This window comes from Myotis nattereri (assembly GCF_964212035.1).
Source record: "Myotis nattereri genome assembly, chromosome: 16".
Classification (NCBI taxonomy): Eukaryota; Metazoa; Chordata; class Mammalia; order Chiroptera; family Vespertilionidae; genus Myotis; species Myotis nattereri.
Genome location: NC_138091.1, coordinates 16362352 through 16380608, shown reverse-complemented (window position 1 = coordinate 16380608; position 18257 = coordinate 16362352). Strand labels below are relative to the sequence as shown.

At 46.6% G+C, this 18257-nt stretch overlaps 1 protein-coding gene across 1 annotated transcript; it reads right to left on the bottom strand.

Annotated features, from left to right (window-relative positions):
- Positions 1-13528: 13528 nt before the first annotated feature.
- On the bottom strand, positions 13529-17368 carry TMEM107 (transmembrane protein 107). The gene is made up of 5 exons (XM_081108874.1): positions 17224-17368; positions 17014-17081; positions 16834-16934; positions 15570-15666; positions 13529-15376 (listed from the first exon to the last, which is right to left on the bottom strand). The coding sequence occupies exons 1-5, from the start codon at positions 17308-17310 to the stop codon at positions 15307-15309; spliced, it is 423 nt and encodes a 140-aa protein (XP_080965000.1). The 5' UTR covers positions 17311-17368; the 3' UTR covers positions 13529-15306.
- Positions 17369-18257: the final 889 nt, after the last annotated feature.

Sequence of the window (18257 nt, the reverse complement as noted above, 5' to 3'; positions counted from 1 at the left end):
ATCCCCGTGACTATTCTGTAACTATCAATTTGTACTTCTTAATACCGTCAGCTTTTTCATCCCTTACCCTAACCTCCCTCCCATCTGGAAACTGTCAAAATGCTCTCTGTATTTATGAATCTGCTTATCTTCTGCTTATTTACTTCGTTTTTTAGATTGCATGTATAAGTGAAATCATGTAGTATTTGTCTATCTCTATCTGACTTATTTCACTCAGCACAATACCTTCCAGGTCCATGCATGTTGTTGCAGATGGCAAGATTTTATTCTTTTTTATGGTTGAATCATATTCCATTATAAATACTGTATACGTTCAAAGCCTGTTAAATTGCATTGTTTACCCCTTCCTTCAGAAAAAAATCACTTCTACTGTTGTGGTAAACAACCTGCTTCCCTGTTTATAATGGTCTAGCCCTCTAGCAACTTCAGCACGAAATTATAGCTAATTTGCCTACAAACGTCAGGTGGTCATAATAATCTGGCCACTCAGTGTATATGCACCATTTCTTCTTCATCCATTCATCTGTTCTATTGATGGGCAATTCGGTTGCTTCCATATCTTGGTATTGTAATTAATACTGCAATGAACATATGGATACATATGTCTTCTGTTGTTAATACTCACCCGAGGATATTTCCCTCCACCATTGAAAGAATGAAAAAGAGGGAGAAAGGGAGAGAAATCATCTCCCCCATGCACTCTGACCTGGCCAGGGATCGAACCTGCAACCCAGGTTTGTGCCCTTGACCAGTAATTGAACCCAGGACCCTTCAGTGCGTGAGGTTGATGCTGTAACCACTGAGCACACCCAACAGGGCTGCATATGTCTTTTCAATTTAGTGTTTTAGGTTTCTTCAAATAATTACCCAGAAGTGGAATTGCTGGGTCTTGTTTGTCTCTTGTTATATAACCTTTGTGTTAAAGTCTATTTTATCTTGTATAAGTATTACTTCCCCATCTTTCTGTTTTTGTTTTTATTTTCATGAAATATCTTTTTACACCCCTTTACTTTCAGTCTATGTGTGTATTTCTATCTGAAGTGAGTCTCTTGTAGACAGCATATGTAAGGAAGGATCTTGTTTTATTATCCATTCAGCCAGCCTATATCTTTTATTTTAAAATATGTTTTTATTGATTTTTTATTTTAAGAGTGAAAGGAAGGAGGAGGGAGAGAGAAATATTGATCAATTGCCTCTCATAGGCACCCTGACCAGGGATCGAACCCGCAACCTGGGTATGTGCCCTGACCAGAATCAAACAGGCAACCTTTTGGTGCATAGGACATCTCCCAACCAACTGAACCACACCATCCAGGGCCCTATATCTTTCGATTGGAGCATTTAACCATTTACATTTGAAGTAATTGTTGATAGATATGTATTTATCGCGATTTTATTGTACATATTTTTAAAAATCTTTCTTCTTTTTCTTAAAGAAAACTCTTTAACATTTCTTGTAATACTGGTTTAGTGGTGATTAACTCCTTTAACTTTTTCTTGTCTAGGAAGCTCCTTATCTGTCCTTGGATTATAAATGATAGCTTTTCTCGGTAGAACAATTTTGGTTGTAGGTCCTTGCTTTTTATCACTTTGTATATTTCATGCCAATCCCTTCTGGCCTGCAAAGTTTCTGTTGAGAAATCAGCTGACAATCTTAAGGGAGCTCCCGTATAGCTAACTGCTTTTCTCTTGCTACTTTTAAGATTATCTCTTTGGCCCTAGCCAGTTTAGCTCAGTGGATAGAGCGTTGGCCTACGGACTGAAGGGTCCCAGGTTCGATCCCGGTCAAGGGCATGTACCTTGGTTGCAGGCACATCCCCAGTAGGGGGTGTGCAGGAGGCAGCTGATCGATGTTTCTAACTATCCCTCTCCCTTCCTCTCTGTAAAAAATCAATAAGATATATTTTTTAAAAAAGATTATCTCTTTGGTCTGGCCAATGTTCTCAATGGTTAGAGCATCACCCCTTGTACTGAAGGTTCTCAGGTTCAATTCCCAGTCAAGGACATGTACCTGGATTGCAGGTTTGACCCCGGCCACTGTCAATGTGTCTTGTTCACATAGATGTTTTTCTCTCTCTTTCTCTCCCCGCTACCTCCCTCCCTTCCACTCTCTCGAAAAATTCATTAAAAAAAATATTTTTTTTTAAAGAAATACTTCATCTTTAACCTTTGGCATTTTAATTATGATGTGTCTTGGTGTGGGCCTCTTTGGATTTATCTTGTTTGGGACTCTGAACTTCCTGGACTTGTATGTCTATTCCTTCATCAAGTTAGGAAAGTTTTTTGTTATTATTTTTTAAGATAGGTTTTTTAAAAAATATATTTTATTGATTTTTTACAGAGAGAAAGGGAGAGGATAGAGAGTTAGAAACATCGATCAGCTGCCTCCTGCACACCCCCACTGGGAATGTGCCCGCAACCAAGGTACATGCCCTTGCCCAGAATCGAACCTAGGACCCTTCAGTCCGCAGGCCAATGCTCTATCCACTGAACCAAACCGGTTAGGGCTAAGATAGGTTTTTAATTTCTTTCTCTCTTCTCCTTCCAGCACCCCCATGATGAGAATGTTGGTCTGCTTAAAATTGTCCCAGAGGTTCCTTAAACTATCCTCACTGGGGAGGGATTTTTTTCTTTTTGCTCTTCAAATTGGGTGCTTTCTTATCTTCAAAATTACTAATTTGATCCTTCTGTTTCCTCTGTTCCACTGTTGATTCTCTGTAATGTATTCTTCATTTCTGTTACTGTATTCTCTACTTCTGACTATTTCTTTTTTATGTTTCCTATCTCCATTTTTATGTTTCCTATCTCTTTGTTGAAGTTCTAAGTTTATCTACTCTCCCCCTAAGTTCATTTAGCATTCTTATAAACAGTGTTTTGAACTTCACATCTGGTAGATTGCTTGTCTCCATTTTGTTTAGTTTTTTTTTTTTTCTCCTGGAGTTTTGTTCTGTTCTTTCATTTGGGACATGTTTCTTTTTTTTTTCTTTTTTTTGTCAATCAAGTAAACAAATTTATTAAACGCAACAGCAGGTAACCTTTCAAATAAAAGACCATCAAAAGAAATAATGTAGACAAAGACAAAAAATGTGTGTAACAAGTTAATAAAAATATTCAGTGGGCCATTTAGAGAGCATAACAGTACAGAGAATACAAACAAAAGTATTGATTTTGGTCAACAAGTTTGTACAACCTCAAGAAACACACTGATCACAAACCAAGAGGAATCCACAAAGGTGGAGGGTCACGTGAGTAGTGGACTCATCACCTCAGCAGGTAAGGCAGAGTGTGGGACATGTTTCTTAATCTCTTCTTTTTGTTGCCTCCCTGTGTTGTTTCAGTGTATTAGTTAGAGCTGCTGTGTCTCCCAGTCCGGTCTTGGTAGAGTGGCCTTCTGTAGTAGGTGTCCTCTAGGGCCAGTGGTGCAGCCTCCCCGGTCACCTGAGCCGGTGCTCCAGGTGCATTCCCTATGTGAGCTGTGTGGACCCTTCTGCTGTAGTTGAGCTTTGACTGCTGTTGGCACAGCAGTGGGAGGGATTTGCCCCCAGGCCAATTGGCTGTGAGGACTAGCCATCACCATGTAGAGGAGCCAACCCCATGGAGCAGGACTCACTTCAGTGGGGCTTTGGTGCCTACTGAGTCCACCCCTCCAGTGTGTCGCTCATGGAGGTGCTTTGGTATGGTCTGAAGCTGGCCACTAGGTATGCTGGCTCTAGGGCTTCTTTGGAGGTGCAGGCCAAAGTCAGCCACCACCTGTGCCTTGTCTGGGGCCACCACCTGGCTACCCGGCCACCCAACATGAGCTACAGAGCAATCTACAGTTGGCTGCTATTTATCCTGGGCTTGGAGGTGACCAGGAGATACCAAACTGCAAACCAAGGCTGGCTGCCACTAGTGCCAGGTCCAGAGCCACTTAGTGAAAGGTACATGGCATGCCAAGGCCAGATGTGGCTTGTTTGAGAGATTTTAGTAAAGTCTGAAGAATAAGCCAAAAGAGGCCATTTTTATGGAAAAGCCCCTGGAAATGGCTTGGGTGGCCCACAAGTTGAGTGGGGCAGGGTCTCGGGGAATCATCAGGGCAGGGTAAACAGTGTTAGCCAGGTTGATGGAGACTCAGCTATGGTGCCCACCAGCACCTATAGGGGAGGGCTCAGCAAAGAAACAATGGCTACTGCCAGCTCTTCTGTCTGGAGAAAGCTGCCCCTCCAGCCCTCGTCCTGATGTGAGACAATTCAGTTCCTCCCATATGTCCCTCGACCTTTCAAGCTGCTGCCCCTGCCCTGGAATTCAGAGTGAGTCAGAGTAAGTCCATGTGTGGGTCCCTTTAAGAGAAACACCTGGGACTAAGCAGTCTTCCAGCTCATTCAGCCATAATCCCAGCTAGTTTTCACAGCCAGAAGTTATGGAAACTTGTCTTCCTGGCACTGGAACCCTGGGCTGGGGCCCCTCCTTCTCCAGGGGGACCTCCACAGCCAAGACATCCCTCCCACATGTGGGTGTGGGACCAGCCTTTCCCATCTCCACCCCTCCTACCTGTCTCAGCGTGACTTCTTCATATCCTTCGCTATACGGCTTCTGTTCCCCTAGATTTCAAGCCTCTCAGTGATGGCTGTTCTGTAATTTAGTTGCAATTTTGATGTGGTTGTGGGAGGATGTGAGATCAATATTAGATTTTAAACTAGGTAATAGGTAATGATCAAAATTCAAAAGTTACAAAGGAATGTACAGTGAACCCTGGTTTCCAGCTGCCCAGGATTCCTACCTGACACAGCTGCTGTCTCCAGTCTTGTAAATGCTTGTAGACACTTTTTTTTCTCTATTTTAAGTACAAATACTAACAGACTATATGTACTGAGTTGCCCCTTTTTTCTTTTCTTTTCTTTTTTAGAGAGAGAGAGAAACATGGATTTGTTGTTCCACTTATTTATGCATTCATTGGTTGATTATTTTATGTGCCCTGACCTGGGATAGAACCTGCAACCACAACTCAGCCAGGGTTCCATTTTTTAAAAAGTTTAAATTATGGGCTTTTTGTTGTTTTATTATTGCTCCCTAGTACCTCTGTCTCTCCAGATTTCTTTAGCTTTTTCAAAAATATGTTTTGCCGAAACCGGTTTGGCTCAGTGGATGGAGCATCGGCCTGCAGACTGAAGGGTCCCAGGTTCGATTCCGGTCAAGGGCATGTGCCTGGGTTGTGGGCACATCCCCAGTGGGGGTTGTGCAGGAGGCAGCTGATCGATGTTTCTCTCTCATCAATGTTTCTAACTCTCTCTCTCTCTCTCTCTCTCTCTCTCTCTCTCTCTCTCTCTCTTCCTCTCTGTAAAAAATCAATAAAATATATTTAAAAAAAATATATATGTTTTAATTTATTTTAGAGAGAGGAAGGGAGAGGGAGGGAGAGAAACATGGACATGGATTGGCTGCCTCCTGCTCATCCTCCAGTGGAGATCGAGCCCACAAGCAGGGCATGTGCCCTGGCCGGGAATCAAACTGGTGACCTCTTGGTGCATGGGACCACATTCAACCAAACCGAGCCACACCAGCCATTTTTTAATACTGTATATGGATGGGAGAGTGTCTCTCTTTCTTTTAGAGGCTTTCCTCAGATGTCTGCTGGTCTGTGGCTTTCTGTTCATATTCAATAGGGAGCCGCTGAGAGGATGATTGGAAAGTGTGTGTGGGGGTGGGCGGGGGGATGGACATTCATTGGCTATTAGTATTGCCGTAGGACAATGGAAGCTTTTTCACGTGGACTCCCAGTGTTGGTGGTGCCAGGCTTTCTCCGGTCCATTGAGTGTTCTGAGAGAACAATATCTCCTGTTCATCCCGTCCTTGATGAGGGCGTGGATCTGGAGTAGGATGGGGGTCCTGTTTCTAGTCTCGGTCCTCAGCTCTGCTGGGCCTGGGCCTAGTGCCCCCAAATCAAAGCCTCCTCAAACATGAGTGTGGGGAGGGAGGGGTGGGATGTGTGACGCAGTGTGAGGTGAGGCAGCCCCAGGGGTTTCATCACTGAACACAGACTCTCAGCTTCCCCTGTGTTTAGCGTGGCCAGACCCAGAACCTGGGGACCTGCAGGATCTTTGGGCATCATGTCCTCCTGACGCCCACTGCCCTGCTTGGTCTGTCACCACACTTTGGCTGACGCCCAGCCTCCAAAACCTTGGTCTGCCGCTGTCTTCTCTCCTGATCTCGTAGGCCTCGTAGATTTACATCACTGTGACTGCTCTCCGGTTACTTGGTTAACCTTTGGAAAGGAGAGAAGACAAATGCTCATGACCCGTCTTCCATGTTTAACCAGAAGCTTTACCACCGTTTATTTAACCCTTCAGGGATCAGCCTTTTAGGTTGTTTCCAGTTTTCTCGCTATTACAACAGTGCTCTTAGGACCATTGTAAATACCCACCATGCTCAGCCTTCAGAACCATGAGCAAGGCATTGTCTTGATTTTACATTTAGGGAAACCTAGGCTTAGAGAAGTGCCTTGGGGTGTCTTTTTTAAAAAGTTGCCTAAATAGTGGACTCCTGGGCACCTGTTTGGGGAGGATGGGTTTGGGCAGGACCCGTTGTCCAGTGTTCCTGTAAGGACAGCCCTGATTAGACTCATAAAGCCCTGATCACTTGCTAGCAGTTTAGCCAGGGAGCCAGCTGGACAGCACAGGCCCAGCCCTCAAGGCCACTGTGAGGCTGGGTAGTGTGGGCATGGGCAGTGCGGGAGCCACAAGCCAGAGCCCTGTGTGGGCAGGAGAAGACAGGCAGGTCAGAGTCTGCCGGGACTAGGAGAGGGGGATCCCTCCTGGTCCCACTCACTCTTCAACCTCCATTCATTAGAGCTTCACTGGGGTCGACAAGCTCCTCTATTTGGGGGGATGGGGTGGGGGTGGGGGTGGGGAGGGAGTCCCCCTCTAAATAGTGTAGTTGGCAAGAAGCCATGTTTTTCCTTATTTCCCTCCATATCACCTGCCAAGCCAGAGCCTACTGGTAGTGGGTGCTCGATCAACTCTTGCAATAATGAGGCAGCTGATTTGGCCTGACAGCCAGGAGACTCCGGTTCTAATCCCAGCTCGTCCTGTCTGCATGATGTCCTGAAGCAAATGGCTTTCTCCTTGGGCCTCATTTCCCTCATTTGCTAAATGAGGGCTCTTTCATTCTGCAATGCTAGGCATTCTGCTGGCACCAGGAGTTGCAATAACACACAAGAAAAGAGATTATTAAACACAGTGTGATTGTCAATTATACCTCAGTAAAGCTGAAGAAAAAACACACCAGGACATCTTTTTTTTTTTTTTTTAATATATTTTATTGATTTTTCACAGAGAGGAAGGGAGAGAGATAGAGAGTTAGAAACATCGATGAGAGAGAAACATCGATCAGCTGCCCCCTGCACATCTCCCACTGGGGATATGCCCGCAACCCAGGTACATGCCCTTGACCGGAATCAAACCTGGGACCTTTCAGTCCGCAGGCTGACGCTCTATCCACTGAGCCAAACCGGTTTCGGCACCAGGAGATCTTTTTAATTTTTTTTCAAATTATAAGAGAAAGTTCATTTAGAAAGTTTTAGAGGTAGGAGAAGTGAGCCAGCTGGGCTGCATAGGAAACAAGTTACGGAAGCAAGAAAGGCCCTTGGAGCTTAAGAGAGAGAAAGGGAAGAAGAGGCCACGGGAAAGGCGGGGGCCTGCTCCAAAGAGGGAGAGCCTTGAGATCTTTGATGGACCTAATCATCCAGACACTTGCCAACACAGTATTACTGGACCAAAGGGTTCTGTTTGCCTGTGTGCATCAAAGCACAAACACGAACAGGAATTTGCAGCCAAGAAAGTAAAGGGTTATTTTTAAGGAAATGGCGCCCCAACTGGAGTCACAGGTGATGGGCTATATAGGGGGAAATCATTACGGTGGCTGAAGGAGTTGGGGTCTTGGGCTTTGTTGATTGGTTGGGACCAGAGGAGTAGTTGATCACTGTATTGAGTCCTGACGTCAGTATTGGCTTTGTTCTGTCTGGTTTCATGGGGGTGTGGTTTGTCGGGCCTTTGTGCTTCCCTGGGCCTGGGGTTGAACCCAACTGAAGCCACGATGTTATCTGTAGCTAGACCAAACTCTTGTTTCTGTGGTCAACAGACCGGCGGCTTTGTTCTTAAGAGAGTTTGATGCTGACCAGAACCTGAGGTTCTAAGGGCTTAATGATTAAGGAAAAGAGTCGGGGGACAGAAAGGAGAAAGGAGATATATATATTATTGATTTCTGAGAGGAAGGGAGAGGGAGAGATAGAAACATCAGTGATGAGAGAGACTAATTGATCAGCTGCCTCCTGCACACCCCCCTACTGGGGCTCGGGCCTGCAACCAGGTCAAGTGCCCTTGACGAGAATGGAACCCAGGACCCCTCAGTCTGCAGGCTGACGCTTTATCCACTGAGCCAAAACAGCTAGGGCGAAAGGGTCCAACTGACAACATATACCATATCAATATCTTAAATGCTTTCAGAAAGGCTCGTATTAAAGACACGAAGTTCCTGCATGGTTACAACGGCTCAAAGGAAGGAAGGCTGAGGGCTCATGTAACTGGAAATGGCAGGATCCAGGTGCTCACGTGTCAGCAAGGCTGTCTCTCTTTTTCCAGCCTCTGACTCAGCTTCATTTCCGAACAGGGGAGATAAGCAGCTGCAGGCTCATATTATTTTTAAATATTATAGTTTGTATGTTTGTTTGTTTTTTAATTCATGTGGTTCAAATTCCAAAAGTTCAAAGAGCAGACGGAGGAAGTCTCTCTCCAACCCTGTCTCACAGCTACCCACCTTCTGCCACCCAACAACCAGGCCTCCCTTTCCCTGCTCCTCCTCCCACAGATGTTCTGTGCTCAGAGCTTTCCACTCGTTTACACAAAGGGAAGCAAACTACGGTATATGAACTCTTCTGTGCCTTAGTTTCGTCAGGTAACTGGGAGATCATTCCTTAACAGTATATAGTTTGCCTTTTTTTCCCCCTGGGTGCATAGTATTACACTGTAACATAATTTAACCAATCCCCTATTGACATTTAGATTGTTTCCAAACTTTTCCAATACAAACTAAACTACAAAATAAATAAATAATCCACACATTCCCATTTCACCTATATGCAAATGTGTAGGGCTAATTCCTATAAATGAAAATCCTAGGTCAAAGGGTATGGGTACTTGTAATTTTTATTGATTTTGATGGATATTGCCAAATTGCTTTTTGTGGATATATTTCCAATTATTACTCCCACCAGCAAACAGGCGAGGCCTGCTTACTTAAACCCATACCCTCTCCAACTTTCTATGAAACTTTTTGGTCCTTATAAATATAAATTAAACATGATTTACATTTTCTTTTATTTTTTTTAGAGAGAATGGAAAGGAAGGGAAGGAGGGAGAGAGAAATATGGGTCTGAGAGAGAGACACATTAATTGGTTGCCTCCCACACGGGGAACAAACCTGCAACCCAGGAATGTGCCCTTGACCTGCATCAAACCCACAAGCCTTGGCTGTGTAGGCTGAGGCTCTACCACTGAGCCACACCAGGCAGGGTGATTTGCATTTTTTTATGGTGAATGAGGTTAGGCATCTTTCAATATATTTGAGAGTTGCTTATATGTTCTTTTCTGTAAAATGTCCATACATATTTTTGTACATTTTTATTGGGTTGTTATTTTTCTTATAGATCTGTAGGAGATAGTTATGTATCAACATTAGCCCTTTCTCTGCAATATGAATTCTATTTTCCCTTGCTTGTCATCTATCTTTTAACTTTTGCCATGCATGCATTTAACATTTTAATATATATTCAAATGTATTTCTTCTCTTTTATGACTTCTGTGTTTTGTTTTCATACTTAGAAATATCTCCCCCATTCTAAACTATTTACTTCTGCATGTGGTATTCTTGCCCAAAATGCATAACCTACCCAGTCATGAGGAAACGCTGGACGAATCCAAACTGAGAAATTACACAAAATAACTCACCAGTTATTCTTCAAGTGTGTCAAGGGGGGAAACAAAACAAAACAAAACAAAACAAAACAAAACAAAACAAAAAAACGACCAAGGAACTGTCTCAGATTGGAAAAGGCTATGGAGACATGACAACTAAATCCAATGTGAAACCCTGGATTAGATCCTGAATGACAATGGGCATTAGTTGGAAAACTAGCAAAATTTAAGACCTATTGATTAGTTAATAGTATTGTATCGCCGAAACCGGTTTGGCTCAGTGGATAGAGCGTTGGCCTGCGGACTGGAGGGTCCCGGGTTCGATTCCAGTCAAGGGCATGTACCTTGGTTGCGGGCACATCCCCAGTAGGAGATGTGCAGGAGGCAGCTGATCGATGTTTCTCTCTCATCGATGTTTCTAACTCTCTATCCCTCTACCTTCCTCTCTGTAAAAAATCAATAAAATATATTTTAAAAAAAAAATAGTATTGTATCAATGATAATTTCCTGTTTCAATTACTATACCACTAGAGGCCCAGTGTATGAATTTGTGCACAGGTGGGGTCCAGCTGGGGTCCAGCTGACCCGCCTTGTTAGGGGCCCCATCTGTGGGGCAAGCCAGGGGAGGGGCTGCGGTAGGTTGGCCGGTCGGCCCCGCCCCCATTGGGCTGGTTGGCTGTCTGCAGTGAGCGTCATAGTGACCTATCCTTCCATTCCTTCTGGTCGCTTAGCTTTTATATAGACTAGAGGCCCAGTGCACAAAAATTTGTGCACTTAGGAGGGGTCCCTCAGCCCAGCCTGTGCCCATTTGTAGTCCAGGTCCCTTTGGGGGATGTCCACCTGTCGACTTAGGCCCACTTCCCGGGGGATCAGGCCTAAGCTTGAAGTCAGACATCCTTCTGGCAGCCAGGGAGCCCTCGGGGAATGTCCGAATAAAGGCTTAGGCCCCCAAGTGAGCTGTGATGAGGAAACTGGGGTTACAGAGGAGCCACACTGTCCTGCCCTGCTGCCCTGGGTCGGGTCACACATGGGACACCTGGGCAGGCCAGCGGATTGCTGCTGCCCCGCCCGGCCACCCCAGGTCAGGTTGCAAACGGGATGCCTGGGTGGGCCAGCGGATTGCTGCTGCCCTGCCTGGCCGCCCTGAGTTGGGTCGCACATGGGACGCCCCGGGTCGCAGATAGCAGGCCCGGATGGCGGCAGGGCAGGTGGGATGGCGCTGTCTCGCCCCACCGCCCCAGGTGGCAAATACCAGGCCCGGGTGGCAGTGGGGCAGTTGGGATGTTGCTGACACGCCCTGCCTGCAGTATGCAAATTAGCCATCATCTTTGTGGGTGGTTAATTTGCATATCGTGCTGATTAGCCTATGGGAGGCGTAGCAAAGGTACGGTCAATTACCATGTTTATCTATTATTAGATAGGATGGCTATGCAAGCTGTTAATATTTGGAGAAGCTGGGTAAAGGGTACTCAGGAACTTTGTACCATTTTTGCAGTTTCCATAGGTCTAAAATTATTCAAAATAAAAAGGTTAAAAGCTTCAAGGTTTCTTTGAGTTCATCATTTTTTTATACGGTAATCTTTTGTTTTAAGTATGTTTTCTTATTGATTTGAGGGGGGGGGGGAAAGAGAGAGGAACATTGGTGGGGGAATCGAGCCCTCAATACGGACTTGTGCCCCGTGACCTCTGGATGTATTCAGGATAATGCTCAACCAACTAAGTCACTGGCTTGGGCTATACTGTAATCTTTTTCCTTCCTTCCTTCCTTCCTTCCTTCCTTCCTTCCTTCCTTCCTTCCTTCCTTCCTCCCTCCCTCCCTCCCTTCCCTCCCTCCCTCCTTTCTTCCTTCCTAAAAGGAAAGGAGAGGGAGAGATAGAAATATCAATGATGACAGAGAATTTTTGATCGGCTGCTTCCTGCATAACCCTTTCTGGGGGGCGAGTCTGAAACACCCTGATGGGGAATCAAACTGTGAACTCCTGGTTCATAAGTTGATGCTCAACCACTGGGCCACACCAGCTGGGCATGTAATCATTTATCTACCTGTAATATTTGTGTAAGGTATTGATCCATATTTTCCTCCAGATGGTTACTCAGTTGTTCTTTTATTGAATAATCCCACTTTTTACCACTGATATTTTTATTTTTCAATTATCTATTTTAAAAAAATTGAGGTAAAAATACATAACAAAATTAACCCATTGTAACTATATTTTTAATGTACAGTGCAGTAATGTTAAATACATTCACATTATTGAGCAACCAATCTCCAGAACTCTTTCATCTTGCAAAACTGAAACTGGTATCCCTTAATAATTCCCTTCCCCTCTTTCTTCTAGCCCCTGGCAACCACCATTCTACTTTCTGTCTCTATGAATTTGACTGCTTTTGGTACCACATATAAGTGCAACCACGAAGTATTTATCTTTTTGTGATTGGCTTATTCTGATTAACAAGCCACTAATTTCACAATAAAGTGGAAACCTATTTCTTTTTTTAAAAAAATATTTTTTTATTGATTTCAGAGAGGAAGGGAGAGGGAGATAGAAATATCAATGATGAGAGAGAATCATTGATTGTTTGCTTCCTGCACACCCTCCAAGCCTGCAACCCAGGTATGTGCCCTGACTGGAAATCAAACCATGACCTCCTGGTTCATAGGTCAATGCCCTACCACTGAGCCAGCATGGCAGGGCTGGAAACCTATTTCTGATGCTAATTGGCAAAGCTTCTGGTGTTGACTAAGAAACAAATAGTTGAAGCGCTTGTAGTAGCTACTGTAGTAGTGACTTCTGGAGTGTGTATGAGGGAATTGAGGCACAGAGAGCTTAAGTGACCTACCTGTTGCTGATCACACAGCCAAGGATAGAGGGTGCACTTTGAACCCTATGGTTGCTCCCATAGCTTTTGCCCTGGGTTAGAGCTCACATAAGAGAGCCAAGACTTGGAAACCTACAGCATCTGGTTGGTGTTTGAAGACAAGAGGCAGATGAAGTCAACCAAGGAGTAGTGACCACCAACATTTAAGGGACAAGCAAAGGAGACAAACCAGTATTATGTCCCCGATGACTGATACACTGTAGGTCCTCAATCAGTATTCACTGGATGAGTCTGAGGCGCAGCCAGAACAGTAGGAAGTAAACCAGGTGAATCAATTTTCAGAAGCCAAGGGAGAAAATTTTTCAAAAGAGAAGAGTAGTCAACATGTTATATGCTGAAAAGAGGTCAAGCTAAAGTCTAAGAAGTGCCCGGCCCATATGGCTCAGTGGTTGAGGGTTGAGTTATGAACCAGGAGGTCATAGTTCCATTCCCGGTCATGTCAGGGCACAGGCTCCATCCCCAGTAGGAGATGTGCAGGAGGCAGTTGGTCAACAGTTCTCTCTCATCATAGATGTTTCCCTCCCTCTCTCTTCTTCTCTGAAATCAATAAAAATATATTTTAAAAATAATGTCTGAAAAGTGACCTCTGGCTTTAGACACAAGGGAGTAATTAATGATGAGTAGTTTCGTGGGATGGTAGGGCAGGAGTGTGCTGGCAAATGATAACCAACTTTTAAAAAAGTGCCCATTTATGTATGTACATAAGTTTATTACAAATTTCACTAATATAATGGATATGTAACAATGTACAAATAAAATATACAATATTCTTTATTCTATATTTCACTTTCATATCCATGATTTCATAAATGGAGTCGTATCCATTTATATAGTTTCACCATGAATGTTGTTTAATATTTTTATTTACATTTTCAAGTAAGAGAAAAAGTGAAACAATGAAGATATGTTGAAACTTCTGGTTCCTCAGTGACTTGAGTCACTTCTTTGATATTCTTGTCCGAAATGCATAATCTCAATCTAAACATGAGAAAACACTAGACAAATCTGATAATAGTTTACAAATCCTGGAAGAATATTTCCTCAATTTTTATTGGAAAGGGCTGCCAGGGGAAGAAAATATGGACAGCGAAAGGTTATGTATGTGTGAGGCAGCACCTAGAGGCAACACCAGAAAGCATCTTTTAGGATGCTATTAGACTGTTTAGAATGTCCTGGTTCCATCTTCCCAACATACACCAAACCAGGAAGCATCTATCCTGTGACAAGTTACAACTTTTGTAGTTTGTATGTATAATACCTAATCGGTATATGTGTTTTAATAACCTTTTAAACATGTTCTTGCCATGTGCTGGCAGGCAGAGGTGGGATATTGCTCCCCTGGGAACAAGTTTGCCAGGTTTCAGGGTGGGAGCTCCAACCACCAGGAAAATCCCCGTTGAACAGGTGGCCTTTCTTGCTTGCCATAGTGAGATAGGTTAGACAACAGACCATCTGTGACACCAAGGATGATCAACATTAACGTTTGTGAGTTGTTCTTTACATTACCATTTTATAGAAAACCAAAGAAACAAAATGATTCTTTGTTCATTCAAGTTTTCCAAATCTTTTCCTTTTGAATATTAATAGCGAAAACTTGTAGCTCAGATATAAAACTTACAACAAATGGTACTGAATTCCCACGGAAAAGCACTGTAACATACCACAGCGACAAAAAAACAAGCACTGAACACCCTAGCAAGTAGCTCCCTACTACCAACGTAAGACAAAGGGGGCAAGATCGTCAGGAAGAATCAGATTAGGAGCAATCAGGGTGTTGCAAGTCCTGATTACGCAGAGACGTTAATCACGAATCATGCGATCTCCAATCATCATGTTCCAATCTGCCCTCCAAAAGGAGGGACAGGTAAGGATTATCCTACCTGACGATAAAGACGGTCTTTGCGCACTCCGGGCTCCAAGAAAGGGATCCCACGGACACATAGGGTGAGTAAATAACACGTTAGCCTGAGCACTAAAATTATTCAGATTCCTCCTTTACTGTTGCTACATTTATTTGCATATCTTTCAAAATACTGTGTTTTTTCCATTTGGCAATCAAAAGGAATAAACTATATTCTCCCAGAATGCTCCGCTCGCGAGCGTGCAGTCTTAGCCGTTAGCACCACTTATTTACATATCTCCGCCCACTCCCTTCCGCCATTTACCGTAATAACCAGGATAAAAGCGGTACATATTATCTCCCAGTCTACAAGGCTGGAAAACAGCCTTCCGTTTCTCTAGTAGTTTGGCTACCCCAATTCTCCCCTGAAATTTTTATAAGTTTTGAGGCTACCCTAAAATAGGATTTAATTACAAAACTCTAAATAAAACGCTAGTAAATCCCAAACTCGACAGTTAATTACTCTAACACATCCTCCTCCAAATGCCATTTTAGGGGGAGTTGGCGGGGGGGCGGGGTTCCTCCTTCCAGGAACGGCGAATGCTCCTCCAGCCTTTCTTCATGCTCTCAGGAAGGTAATCAGAACGGTTTCTTTTTCAGCCCAAAGACGCTGACGAATAATGCCGTTTCAGTGACAGCCGGGAGGGCGCTGTGGGAAGTAGGTGGTAGGTTTAGGGCCCTTTCCAATAAAAATCCTCAAAACCCCGCCCCCAAAGTATAGGTGGGGCAGGACTTCAAAGGACTACAGGAGCTGGAGTGGATCTGGTATCTCACCTGTGGCGTAAACCTTCAAATTTAGAGTAAACCTTCTTCCCCCACCCCCAAACACTGACTTACTGTACCTGCAGAAGGCGAAAATGTACCAGTACATGGTGCACTCCCAGCGCTCAAATATGAAGAAGGAGAGGGCCACAGATGCACTACAGTGAGCCCCGATGGCTTGGTAACGCACCTGAGTCACGGAAAACCTTTGAATCAGCAGGTGGTGATGGGCCAGAAAAGGCCTTTCCTCTCAGGGTCACTTCTTGCTCCCTCAACAATTGCAAAGGCCAGAGCCAGCAGACCTGCCTTCTGAGTTTTAGGAGAGCCATGAGACCAGAACTGAGCTTGCACATTTGGGCCTTCAGGGTACCCCATTGCATATCTAGGGGCCAGCCTGGACGCTCCAGATGAGGTAGGAACCGGCTTCCCCTCTACCCCAGGCCACACAAGATTGCTCACAGTGACCTGATACATTCTGCTGGAATCACCCACCAGCGCCCTGGCCCTCTTGGCCCACAATTCAATGGTCAAGAGCCTTCTCTGATCCATCTTCCTCACTTCCTCTGTCTCTTCTGAGTTCCCACAGTGCTTTATTATGGGGCGCGGCTACAGTGTTCGGACAGGTTCAAGCCTCGGACTAATAAGAGGGTACAGTCCTCTCGTTGCCACGTGCAAGTCCCAGCTTGGAGGGCAGAGCCCTCCCAGCACAATTTTAGCCAACAGCTATAGCTGTAAGCTTGAATCTGTGGTCAGAACACGTGGCCCCACGTGCCTGAGTGATATAGTTCAGGTGCATGTAGTGGAGTGGGATTGAAACCCACGAGAACGTTGTAAACACCTTCATCACGCCCTTACTTTGCCTCCTGGGGTCTGCTATAAAATAAAGCCATGGCTTGTGGGCACTGGCGCTGTCCATCAGAGGGGCAGCGTCCCACCGAGACCCAGCTTTCATTCTCTTGTCTGTCTTTTCTAAGCCTTTCACCGCCCCCCCTCAGGGTCACTGAACCAGGCTGAGCTGGCATGAGTATGCCATGGCCGTGCCGGCTCCCCACACTTTATATATTCACACACTTCTATAGCCCAGTGCTTATCACACTGAATTATAGGGTCTGCCTCCTCTTCAAGGTAGAAAACTGCTTTCCCTCATGTGGGGATCTCCATTGCCTGGTGCCTAGCAGGAGCTGGACAAATGATTGCGGATTGTATTCAATCTGCGTTGACTAAAACGATCTCTAAACTGGAGAGATTCTATTTGCCTGCAAGGGCAGACACTATTGTGCCCCAAAGGGCTCTTAGGTGGCTGAGGGGGTGCGTGGTGGAAATGGGCCCTGTGGGAAAGGATACAGATGAGGCTCTGGGTATTGTTGAACATGGAAACTCCTGAGAAGAAACCGGCCAGCTCCACTGCGAAGAGGCCCAGGGTGACGGCGAGCGCTGCCACCAGCCTGCGGAGAGGAAGGGGGTGGGCTCAGGGGGTGGGGTCTGGGCTTCTAAGGCCCCGCCACTCCCACCCAAAGTGCTCACTGCATGTCCTGCTCCCTGTACTCTTCGGGGGTGAACGTGAGAGGCAGGCAGGCCTGGATGTTGCTGTCCTGGAGAGCGAGCCGGGCAAAGAGAATGGAAAGTAAAATAGGGGTGTGAGGACCCGACTGCTCAGGTCCCGGGGGAGAGCGGGGCCGGGCAGGGGCCACCCCAGTGGGGATGCGGCGGGAGGAGGGCGGTCGTAGGTCTTACCCGGGACCAGAATAAGGTGATGACGACCACCAGGTGCGCCAGGAGCGTCAGGAAACGAGAGGGCACGAGCCCCGAGATCCGGCCCATGGCCCGAGGCCTCCGGGGCTGTAAATTCGGGGATGGCCACTTCTCAATCCCCTGGGCTCGCGGGGAGGAATGTGGGCGCCTCCTTCCCGCGGGCACTCGCACCGCCCAGTTGCCGTGGCAACAACGGAAAGCGGCGCGCTCGGACCGGATCTTTGAAGATCTCGCGAGAGCAGGGAATTTCGAGCCGCTGGGAGCCTCTGGATCAGCGCAGGCCTGGGCTCCGCTGGCGGTGGGGGGGGCGGGAGGCAGGAGGTCGCCAATGGCCGGCCAGCTCCCCGCGGGCAGCCGAGCTGTCGGTGTCTGCGGTGTGATCCGCACTTCGCCGCCAAATCTGCCGCACGGGGCGGCGGACGGAAACCCGCCCTGTCCCAGCCCGGGGACACCTCCTCTTCCCCGTCTCCAGTCCCGGCCCCCACCCCCACCCCCAGCCCCCGGCTACCGGCCCCCGACCCCTACCCCCAGCCCCCACCCCTACTCCCAGCCCCCACCCCTACACCCAGTCCCCACCCCCACCCCTCGGTCCCCGGCTACCGGCCCCCGACCCCTACCCCCAGGCCCCACCCCTACTCCCAGCCCCCACCCCTACACCCAGTCCCCACCCCCACCCCTCGGTCCCCGGCTACCGGCCCCCGACCCCTACCCCCAGCCCCCAACCCCCAGCCCCCAGCCTCCAGCCCCCACTACGTGGCCCGGATGCCTCCGCGTAAGGGTTGCTCGCTTCCGACCGCTGTCCTCGCCACTTAGGGCCCCGCCATGCCCAAGGCATGGACACTCTCCCCCTTAACTCCTCCGCATCCCTCTGGCCTCCCACTACCCTGGGCCAGGGGAGACTAGGGAACCGAACGTGGAGAGGGGGGTGTCCCTAGGTTGTCCGGCCCCTGCTTTTCCGAGGACCCCGTATCTGAACCTGCCTTTCTTCCCTCTGTAACTTACAGGCTTTTTCTCCT